General features: G+C 47.6%; 1 protein-coding gene across 1 annotated transcript in view; it reads right to left on the bottom strand.

The window, feature by feature from the left end:
* The window catches only part of CCDC63 (coiled-coil domain containing 63), a 58,994-nt gene that overhangs the window by 9,270 nt on the left and 37,605 nt on the right, over positions 1-12,119 (bottom strand). The window contains 1 exon segment of the mRNA XM_025401830.1: positions 5,239-5,313. Coding sequence (XP_025257615.1) covers positions 5,239-5,313 — 75 coding nt within the window.

Here is a 12,119-nt window from a genome sequence, read left to right as displayed (position 1 = left end):
AGCTGTCGCTCTGTCACCTAGGCTCCAGGCTGGAGTACAGTGCCCCAATCTCAGCTCACTGCAACCTCAGCTTCCTGGGCTCAAGCAATCCTCCCACCTTAGCCTCCAGAGTAGCTGGGACTACAGGCATACACCACCATGCCCAGCTAATTTTTGTATTTTTTTAGAGATGGGGTTTTGCCATGTTGCCCAGGCTGGTCTCAAAGTCTCGAACTCCTGGATTCCAGCAATCCTCCCACTTTGGCCTCCCAATGTGCTGGGATTACAGGCATGAGCCTCCTTGCCCAGCCAGTTCACTCGTTTTTTAAAAAATGGTGGTCCACCTGAGGCCAGAAGTTCAAGACCATCCTGGCCAACATAGCAAAACCCTGTCTCTACTAAAAATACAAAAATTAGCTGGGCATGGTGGCGTGTGCCTGTAATTCCAGCTACTGGGGAGGAGGCAGGAGAATCGCTTGAATCCAGGAGGTGGAAGTTGAAGTGAGCCGAGATCATGCCACTGCACTCCAGTTTGGGCGACAGAGTGAGACTATCTCAAAAAAAAAGGTGGTCCACAGGAAGAAATACATTGCAGCCAACACATACAAACATACATACGTATGTTGTGTATGTAGATTTATTCATATTATCTAATCAAATGAATATAAAAGTTTCACAAATCAATTTTTTAAAAAAATACAGTTGGGGGTCTTGCTCTGTCACCCAGGCTGGAGTGCAGTGGTGTGATCACAGCTCACTGCAGCCTTGAACTCCTGGACTCAGGTGATCCTCCTGCCTCAGCCTCTTGAGCAGAAGAGACTACAAGCATGCAATACCACACCCAGTTAAGTTTTTGGGTTTTTAAAAAAATTTTGTAGAGATGGGATTTTGATGGGATCCAGACTGGTCTTGAACTCCTGAGCTCAAGCAATCCTCCCACCTCAGTCTCCCAAAGTGCTGGGATTACAGGTGTGAGCCACCGTGCCAGTTCAAATCAATATTCTTTTTAATTTTTATTTTTTAATAAAATTAGAGACAACGTCTCACTATGCTTCCCAAGCTGGTCTCAAACTCCTGGGCTCAAATGATCCTCCTGCCTCAGCCTCCCAAAGTTCTAGGATTAACAGATGTGAACCACCGCACCCAGCCTCAAATCAATATTTTTATTATATGTTCTAATATTTTCTCTTCTGTTCTATCTCACTATTTTAAAATGTTGGTTACCATCCAATAAACCGATTTTACCATTCACAGTTTAAAACACATTGCCCTAGCCCAGTGGTTCTTTAAGGGTGGTCCCAGGACAAGCAGCATCAGCTTCACCTGGGAACTTATTAGAAATGCATATTCTTGGGCCCCACCTCCGTCTTAATCAAAGGCCCTGGGGTGGACCAGGCCACCTGGGTTTTAGCAAGCCTCCCGGTGATCCTGGTGCACAGTCAAGTCTGAGAGCCTCTGCCAGCCCGTTGGATCTCAACCTTGGCTTCACACTGGTATCACCTGGGAACTTTAAACCTGCTTGCTGCCCAACCCCACCCTCAACGATTCAGTCTTAATTGGCCTGAGGTGTAGCCTGGGCATCTGGGAGTTCTCATTAAAGCCTCCCAGGTGATTGTGACGTGCAGTTGGACTGAGGATCACTGTTCTAGGGTATTTCCTTCACTGATTCCTGCCTCTCCCTCAGAGATCTCAGCTTGCAAAGGTGAACTGGACCCTGGATGAACCGGCTCCATTCCCGCAGGTGAACTCTGCACGCACCATCCCGGATAATGATCCCACAGGGTCGGCCCTATTCACACCCCCATTTTGCAGGTGAGAAAACTGAGGCTCCGAGGCACACAGTCAGGAGAAGGAAGCCAGGAAGTGAACTCGGCAGCACATCAGCTGGCTTCCTGCATCCGGCTACTAGAATGTTTAGTTCCCAGGGCTGCAAATTTCCCATATGACAAGAGTGGCCCTCTCTAAAGGTGCATTAGGCCAGGCATGGTGGCTTATGCCTGTAATCCCAGCACACTGGGAGGCTGAGGTGGGAAAGTCACTTGGCCTGGGAGGTCGAGGCTGCAGTGAGCTGTGATCGCACCACTGCACTCCAGCCTGGGTGACAGACCAAGACCCTGTCTCAAAAAATAAATTATAATAAAAGTGCATTTTAAAAATCACGTTTTTAAAAAAATCACAGGATTCATTTTTTAAAAGTCAATGTTAAGCTTGATGTGCTGGTGATAATATGTGTCTAGCTCCTAAAATATTCCAGGTATCTTACACACATCATCTGAACTCAGCCTCATAATCGGCCTAGTTTTCAGATGAGGAATGTTGAGGTCAGAGAAGAAAAGTGAACTCATGTTTAGCTTCCCTGTACCAAGTTCATCCAAAGGCTTGACCTTGAGCTCAACTCTACTTGGGCAATGATTTAGTAACAAAGTAAGGGTGACTTACCAGTTTTTCTGGCTCACATAACAACAATAATAATAGCTACAATGTACAACTGTCTGCATTGCAGTGTGTCAAATGTACACATGTGTGATATTCAACCTTCACAGCCCTAAGAAGTAGGTATGATTATTATCCCCATTTTACAGATGAGGAAACTGAGGTTCAGAGAGGTTGAGTCACTACCCCAAAGTCACACAGCTAGGAAGTGACTTTTCTGCAAGTCATAGCCAGGTTCCCAGAGCTTGGTTGCTTAATAACCCTCCCATGATGGATGTGGTCCCACCATTTCTCCCAAAGGGGAAGGAGAAGATGAAATAAAGAGTTTCAAGAATAGAGCAGGTGGAAGTGCTCTTTAGCAGGGGGTAGGAAACATCTGTGAGATCGTTGCTATCAAGACTAATTCCGGCCAGGCACAGTGGCTCACGCCTATAATCCCAGAACTTTGGGAGGCCAAAGCGGGCAGATCACCTAAGGTCAGGAGCTGGAGACTAGCCTTGCCAACATGGTAAAAACCCATCTCTACTAAAAATACAAAAAATTAACCGGGTATGGTAGCATGTACCTGTAATCCCAGCTACTCGGGAGGCTGAGGCAGGAGAATCGCATGAACCTGGGAGGTGGAGGTTGCAGTGAGCCGAGATCGTGCTACTGCACTCCAGTCTGGGCGACAGAGTGAGACCTTGTCTCAAAATAGATAGGTAGGTAGGTGGGTAGGTAGATAGGTAGGTAGGTAGGTAGGTAGGTAGGTAGATAGATAGATAGATAGATAGATAGATAGATAGATAGATAGAACAATAAATTAAAAATTAAAGTTATCTCGGCATGGTGGTGGGCACCTATAATCCCAGCTACTCGGGGGCTGAGGCAGGAGAATCACTTGAACCTGGGAGGTGGACGTTGCAGTGAGCCGAGATCATGCCACTGCACTCCAGCCTGGGTGACAGAGCGAGACTCCATCTCAAAAAATAAATAAATAAATAAATAAAATAAAATAAAATAAAAATATAGAAGACCAATTATCCTGCTTAGAGTATCTGCATTTGAAAAGAAGCCCCTCAAAGTCATGCTAAAGCCAAAGCAACAAAAAGCTAGCGGAGGGGCTTCAGGCAGAGGCCGGTGAGATGTTTGGGGTTGCCTGATCAACCTCTTCCAAACCCCAAGATGTGAGGGGCACCAGTCTCAACCCCAACAAAAGTCTGGATTCTAGGTGGCTCCGAGTGAAGGACGTGGGCCCCCAGGCATCTGCCCAGCTTGGGGAGGGTCTCTGTGGATCTGGACCGTGCCTGGAACCCTGTTATTCCCCATACCCAGATACCCAGGAGATGCCGCTCTGAGCGCCTCAATGGGCAGCATGTGCTTTGCTGCCATCCAGTGGCCCAGAGGAGAATAACACCCTGGTGGCCATCCCTGTCTTCCAGGTGCGTGTCAGACAGAATAAAAGCAGAAAACAGCCGCAAGGAAGGGAAGAGAAATGACTCCGGAGGGCAGTTCTCAGGTCTTTGTCAGACATATGCTATCCACTCTCTCCTTATACCTCAGTAACAAAACTCTGATTGTATTTGTGGCAATGTGACCAACTAAAAGTTACATTTCCAAACCTCTCTTGCAATAGGGGTGGCCAATGAAGTGTAAATACAGAAGTCATTGACTGAGACTTCTGGGAAAGCACTTTTAAGCTGGCTGACTCTGCTAGTGAGGGCTTTTTTTTTTTTTTTTTTTTTTTTTTTTTTTTTTTGGCCCTTTTTTTTTTTTTTTTTTTTTTTTTTTTTTTTGCAGCTCCCACTTTCTTCCTATCTGGAATGTATATGCAATGGCTGGATCTGTGGAAGCTACGGTGCAACCATGAGGTGCCCTTGGTATGTAAGTCACACACTAAGGATGGCAAAACAGAAAGACAGATGGAGCCCAGGTCACTGATGACATCATAAAGGTGCCAAACCAGCCCTGAAGTGCCTATTTCCAGACTTTTTTTTTTTTTTTTTTTGAAACAGGGTCTCACTCTGTCACCCAGACTGGAGTGCAGTGACATGATCTCGGCTCACTGCAACCTCCACCTCCCAGGCTTAAGTGATTCTCCTGCCTCAGACTCCTGAGTAGCTGGGATTACAGGTGTGTGCCACTACCGCCCGGCTAATTTTTGTATTATTATTAGAGACGGGGTTTCACCAGGGTGGCAGACTTACTTCTTAAAGTAAATAAACTTGTGTCTACTTAAGCCACTATTATTTGGAGTCCCTATTATTAGCAGCTGAATAAAACTCAAAACTTATATAATATCCCAGCTCCTTGATGTTGGTCAAGTGACTTAACTTCTGTGAACCTTAGCCTCTGCATCTGTAAAACGGTGAGATCAACAGCACCTGCCGTCAGGATTCAATGAAAGTGCAGGCCAAGCTCTGAGCCCGGCGCCTCGTACATGGTAATTACTCCAGAAATGTGTGTATTTGCTATTACTGATTGCGAACAGGGCACAGGCAGGACAAGGGGAAGAAAGAAGGAAAGAGGCAGAGATCCACGTGGAAGGAGCCCATCGGGGATGAAATTGCAGGCCCAAGAGCCGGGGCTGGACTCCCTGAAATGGGGGAGCCTTTAGGATGGATGAAGGGACAGAATTCTACAATGACATTGTAGCAGAGGCTGCCCGGGACAAAACATCAGGACACGTCTGGATATGATCCAGGCCAGCCTCGAGTCACAGGGCAGACCTCTTATTGCTCCTGAGAATCAGCTGACCGATGCCCAACGGACAGACAGAAGCTCCCGTCGGACACAGAGACAGACAACAAAAGCTCCCGCATCCCTCCCTCCCGATCCTGGTCTCACCTCCAGCTGTCTCAGGGCAGAGCGGCTGTCATCGTGGGACGATTGCTGCTGGGATCGCAAGAGAATGATCTCGTCCTGCTCGGGAGAGAACAAGACCATGAGGAAAAGCGGGCTCGTCCCTCCCCACCGCTCCCAAAAATAAGCGTGCTCCTCAAAGAGTCGATGAGGATTTCAATGATCCGTTTCAAAGAGCCCCGAACTCCTGGGCCCCTCTTACGCCCATGGGGTTATTTTTTTTCTTCTGACGTTTCTTAAGTAAAAGGAGGGTGAGAGCATGAAACGGGGTAGGAGGGGTGAGTCAGCCTTTCTTTTTTTGAGATGAAGTATTGATGCGATGCCCAGGCTGGAGTGCAATGGTGCAATCTTGGCTCACTGCAACCTCCTCCATCTCCCAGGTTCAAGTGATTCTCCTGCCCCAGCCTCCTAAGTAGCTGGGACTACAGGCACGCACCACCATGCCCAGCTTTTTGTATTTTTACTAGAGACGGGGCTTCACCATATTGGCCACGCTGGTCTTGAATTCCTGCCCTCAGGTGATCCGCCCACCTCGGCCTCTTCTGGAATATTCTAGAACAACGCAGTCAATAGAATGTTCTGTTCTGATGGTAATGTCCTATCCGCCCTAATACTGTAGTCACTAGCCACGTGGTGCTGAGCATGTGAAATATGACTGGTGCCACTAGGAACTGATTTTTCTTTTTTTTCTTTTTTCTTTTTATAGAGATGGGGTCTCACTATGTTGCCTGGGCTGGTCTCAAACTCCCACACTCAAGAAATCCTCCTGCCTCAGCCTCCCAAAGTGCTGGGATTACAGGCATGAGCCACCGTGCCCAACCTCTGATGAACTAATTTTTAGATATTATTTAATTTCAGTTAATGTAACTGAAAAAGCCACACGTGGCTGGTGGCTATGGTGTTGAACAGCGTGGCTGTGGAGCAGGAGTTCTCAAACCTGAGCATACTCTCCAGAGTCACCTGGAGGCTTGTGAAAATGCAGAATGCCAGGTCCCAAGCCCAGGGCTTCTGATTCTGTCCGTCTGGGTGGGGCCTAAGAAAGTGCATTTCTAACAAGTTCTCCGGTGATGCTGCCACTGCTGTCCCGGGGACCAGCTTTGAGAACCACTGGGCTTAAACCATGTGCCCTGATAGAAAAAAGCACACACCTTTCGACTGAGCAATCTCATGCCTAGGAGTCTGTCCCATGGAGACAACAGAACAGGTCGGCAAAGGTGGACCCTCAGGGCTGTCGTATTCTTGTTTAGTGGACCCTAGTTGGGGACAATCCACCTGTCTCCTGATAGGGGGTCAGTTAATGATGGCACATTCATAAAACAGGGGAGAGGGTCTTAAGTTAAAATATGGCTCAATGCAGATTCCTGGACCATCCACAGAGAAGCTAGGTCTGTAGGTATGGGAGCGGGAGGGGTTCTGGGGAACGTGCTTTTCTTTTTCTTTTCTTTTCTTTTTTTTTTTTTTAGAAAGGGTCTCTCTCTGCCTCCCAGGCTGGAGTACTGTGGCGTAATCACGGCTCACTGAAGCCTTGACTGCGATCCTCCCATCCCATCTCAGCCTCTCAAGCACTTGGGACCACAGGCACATGCCTAATGTTTAAAAAAATTTTCTGTAGACATGGAGTCTCACTGTGTTACCCAGGTTGGTCTTGAACTCCTGTGCTCAAGCAATCTTCCTGCCTCAGCCTCCCGGTATGCTGGGATTACAGGTGTGAGCCACTGTGCCTGGCCAGGAGTGCATTTTTCTGGTTTTTGGTTTGTTTATTTGTTTGTTTAAGACAAGCTCTCGCTCTTTTGCCCAGGCTGGAGTGCAGTGGTGTGATCTCAGCTTACTGCAACCTCTGCCTCTCCGGTTCAAGTGATCCTCCCATCTCAGCCTCCTGAGTAGCTGGGACTGCAGGCACGAGCCACCACGCCCACCCTGGAATGTTCATTTTTAAGAAGCATCTTGTGATTCCGTACTACAGAGCATCTAGGGTCTCCAGAAGCCATTTAAAAACACACAGTGGACTGGGCATGGTGGCTCACGCCTGTTATCCCAGTGCTTTGGGAGGCCAAGGCGGGCAGATCTCTTGAGCCCAGGAGTTCGAGACCTGCCTGGGAAATATGGTGATATCCCATCTCTACAAAAAAATATAAAAATTAGCCAGGTATAGTGGTACACGCCTGTAGTCCCCAGATACTCGGAAGGCTGAGGTAGGAGAATCCCTTGAACCCAGCAGGCGGAGGCTGCAATGAGCCGAGATCCCGCCACTGCACTCCAGCCAGGCGACAGAGCAAGACCCTGTCTCAAAAAAAAAAAAAAAAAAAAGGAGAAAAAAAGGAGAAGATGTTGGGAGGTATCTATGGTAAATCGTTGGGAAACAAAAGGTTTACAAAACAGCATGAACTGTCTAGTATGATCTAGTACTAAAAATAGGCTTGTAAATGGGCGTGTGTGTCTGTGTGTGCACACGTGTAACCACAGACTGCCTTCATAAAGCAGTGTCAAGAAAATGTTAATTATCTCCAGGTAATGATATCTTGGTGACTTTTAATTTTTCTTTATGTTTTTCTGAATTGCCTACACTTTCCCACAGGTGTATAATAATATATTTATACAATTTGGAAAATTCTGCAAAGAACAAATACAAACCCAAATCAGGAAGAATCCCATCTCCTAACATAGTATTGCTTCATGTTTTTGGTAAGAGCTCTTTCTTGCTTTTTTCCCACCTGTAAAGATTAGAAGGCTCATCTCCTTTAATTTTTAAATTTTTGTTAATTTTTTTTTGAGATAGGGTCTTGCTCTGTTGCCCAGGCTGGAGTGCAGTGGTACAACCTTGGCTCACTACAGTCTCGACCTCCCATGCTCAAGCAATCCTCCCACTTCAGCCTCCTGAGTAGCTGTGACTACAGGCACATACCATCACACCCAGCTAATTTCTTTTTGTGTTTTGTATTTTTTGTAGAGATGGGGTTTTGCCATGTTGCCCAGGCTGGTCTCAAACTCCTGTGCTCAAGTGATCTGCCCATCTCAGCCTCCTAAAGTCCTGGAAATTTTTAATTTTTTAAAAAGCAAGAAAGAACTCTACCAAAAAGATGAAACAATGCTATATCCATGTGATAGAATTATTCCTGATTTGGGGGTGGTATTTATACTTTTTAGTATTTTCCAAATTGTGAAAAAAAATTCTAATCAGAAAAAAATATATTATTTTGGAAAAAAAATAGAAAGGAAGTGAGTCTTCCCATCCTTACAGGGCAGGGGTGGGGTGGCGGATCTCTACCAAAAAGATGAACCAATGCCATATCCAGGTGATGGGATTCACATTGAGACATTTTAGTAGTTTGCAAATTGCATCAATAACCTGAGTCGGTGGCACCACTCCCCTGCTTGGAGACCTCCCATGGCCCCTACTTCTCAGAGAAATGGCCAAAACCTCTTCCGGAAATGTGCCCAGCAGCCCTCACCTCCCAGATTCATCCCCTCTCCCTCCCATATCTCTCTCTGTGTGCCAGACACGCTGGCCTGCTTGCAAGCTGCGTCAGAGCCTTTGCGGGTGCTGTTTCCTCCGCCTGGAGCATTTTTCCCCAGAGATCTGGACAGCTCAATCCCTCACCTGTAAGTTCACCCAGATCTTAACTTCCCAACTGCCCGGGGCCCACAACCCGCTCCAAAACCCGGCTTACGCTGCGCTACTTCATCTTGTTACCCACACTGCATCTCCCTTTCTAACTTACTCTATAATTTGCGTAAGTATTGGGCTTGTTGCTTATTGTCTCTTTCTCCCTGCCAAAAACAGCAGTTCTGTGAGGGCTGAACTTTTTGTCATCCTGTTCACTGTCACATTATCAGGGTCTAGAGCAGTGCCTGGAACACAGTATGTGCTCAATAAATACTTGCTGGATGAATGAATAATCAAAAGGACATTTGCTTCAATCAGATACACAACTTTATATGGTAATAACTATATAAAGTTTTACATTTTAAAAGCACAACCATTGACACCAGCCTAGGCAACACACTGAAACCTCATCTCTACAAAAAATACAAAAATTAGCTGGGTGTGGTGGTGTAAGCCTGTAGTCCCAGCCACTCTGGAGGCTTAGATGGGAGGATCACCTGAGCTGGGGAGATTGAGGCTGGAGTGAGCCAAGATCAAGCCACTGTGCCTGGGTGACAGTGTGAGATCCTGCAAAAAAAGAAGGAGGAAAAAGAAAGATAGAAAGGAAGAAAAAGAAAAGAAAGAAGGCAGGCAGGCAGGCAGGCAGGAAGGGAGGGCCAAGAAATAAAAAAGTTGGAAGTTAGAAGGAAATATTTCAGAATGTCACCAGTGATTGTCTCAGGCAATGGGATAGTGGGTGGTTTAAAATTCCTTCCATCTTTAGTTGCTTTCCAGATTTTCTACAGTGAGCATATCTTTGTCCCATAACATTTTTTGCAAAATTAAGTCTTACCATTGGAAATCAGTGCTCTCTGGACTTATTCAACAGGCATTTGCAGCTCTATTTGAGCCCAAAAAGGCACAGTTCTGTAACCTTAACAAACAGCTTGGAAGCTATTGTTCTGGTCCAAACATCACTCTACAGATGGGGAAACTGAGGCCCAGAGAGGGCAGCGCTTACCCATCTTAGACACATTTGTCATGACCCTAAGGAAGAGGGTCCCCTTATAAGGAGTGGGGAAAATCAAGGCCAAGTCAGCTCAGGAATATTTTCTATCAGGTCAGGATATCCAGCCGGGGTCCTCACACACTCTGCTAGGGCTTGTCCTCAATGTCCCACTGGGGCCCAAGAATTCAGGGTCTTGCCCACTTCCAGGCGGGCCCGCAAAGACCTTCCCTGCGATACCGCAAATGGCCGCCAGAGGGCAGTGGTGACGCGCCTGAACCTCAGCAACTCAAAGGCCCGCTAACCTCTGCGGGCCGCGGAGCACTTCGGTCCGGCTTGTCTCTGTGAGCTAACAGGGAGCCAATGGCTCCGTTTGTAGGAACTCGGATTCCCGCGGGAATGTGGGCGGGAGGAGTCAGATCTGATTTTCCAAGAGAAACCAGAAATTCAGAGTTTCATGTGGAATATCCTGGTTTTTAAATCACTGCCACTAAGAATTTAACAACTTGGGGAGGTGGAGGAAACCAAACGAAACTAAAACAGAAAGCTGGGGCCGGGCGTGGAGGCTCACGCCTATAATCCCAGCACTTTGGGAGGCCGAGGCGGGCGGATCACGAGGTCAAGAAATTGAGACCATCCTGGCCAACATGGTGAAACCCCGTCTCTACTAAAAATACAAAAATTAGCTGGGCGTGGGGGCGCTCGCCTGCAGTCCCAGCTACTCCGGAGGCTGGTTTATGAGTCTCCACCCCCAGCCCTCTAGGGAGGGATGCAGTCAGATGTTAGAATCCTAATTGTGTGTGTTTTTGTTTGTTTGTTTGTTTGAGACGGAGTCTTGCTGTCTCCCAGGCTGGAGTGCAGTGGCTCACTGCAAGCTCCGCCTTCCGGGTTCACGCCATTCTCCTGCCTCAGCCTCCTGAGTAGCTGGGACTACAGGCGCCCGCCAGCACACCCAGCTAATTTTTTGTATTTTCAGTAGAGACGGGTTTTCACGTGTTAGCCAGGATGGTCTCGATCTCCTGACCTCGTGATCCACCCACCTCGGCCTCCCAAAGTTCTGGGATTACAGGCGTGAGCCACCGCACCCGGCCTCCTAATTGTTTTTAATTAAAAAAAAAAAAAAATTTTTTTTTTTTTTACCTGATCCCTTAGTTTGAGCAAAGATGCCACAAGAAGGCAAAAAGGTAGGGTCCCAGCCCCCTCGCATGGCCCATCCCACCCCCACTCCTCCATCCAGGTCTGCTCCATTTCCTATGTTTTATATACCAGTGTTTCCTCAAAACATGGAATTAAACAAAAGCGTTCTGTATGGCCGGGCGTGGTGGCTCACCCCTGTAATCCCAACACTTTGGGAGGCTGAGGCACACAGATAACCTGAGTTCAGGCATTCGAGACCATCCTGGCCAACATGGTGAAACCTTGTCTCTACTAAAAATACAAAAATTAGCCAGGCGTGATGGCTCATGCCTGTAGTCCCAGCTACTCAGGAGCCTGAGCAGGAGAATCGCTTGAACCTGGGAGGTGGAGGTTGCAGTGAGCCGAGATCGTGCCACTATACTCCAGCCTGGGTGACAAAGCAAGACTCTGTCTCAAAAAAAAAAAAGAAAAGAAAAGAAAGAAAAAGAAAAAACAAACTTTTGTAGCTTTTTACATAAAAGTTTGAAACTTTTTTTTATAAAAAGAGTTTGGACTTGGAGGAATCCTCTAGTCCAAGTGTGTGTGCCATTCTACAGATAGAGAGACGGAGTCCCAGAGCGCCTGCACTTGTCCTTGTGCGGGAGATGCTGTGCAGCTGCGGGAGGAAAGGAGAGAGCAGCCTCAAGGTGAATGGGAGGTCTAGGTCATTTCTGGGGAAGAACCATTTCCTGTGCCTGTCCTGGACCCTCGTCCAGGAGGACCTCCTTCCAGGAGGGGGACAGAGAGTGGCATGAGGGTCCTTCAAGTCTGTCTTCCCCAACCCCAGATGCACCTCCCACCCTGCACCTCCCCATGCCCTGCCTGGGACCTGCGGGGCTTGTACCTATGGTCTCCCTTGTGCTTGGCTGCTGGGCAGCCCAGCCAGTGGGAGGCACAAGTGGGAGATAAAGGGTGGGAGGAGAGGGAGGTTGGGGTATTTGCCACCCCCTGGGTCCATCCCTAGTTTGGCTGCACCAGTCCAGGAAGGGCATAGCAGGCAGCCGTCTCCTCATTCCTCCCTCCCCTGACCCATTTTGGAGCTCTGGCTGTTCCCACGTGCTGCCTTCTTAATTTCCTCAGATGGCTGGAAACAGCCCCTTT

This window comes from Theropithecus gelada, chromosome 11 (genome assembly GCF_003255815.1).
Source record: "Theropithecus gelada isolate Dixy chromosome 11, Tgel_1.0, whole genome shotgun sequence".
Classification (NCBI taxonomy): Eukaryota; Metazoa; Chordata; class Mammalia; order Primates; family Cercopithecidae; genus Theropithecus; species Theropithecus gelada.
This window is presented reverse-complemented; position numbering and strand designations above follow the sequence as displayed.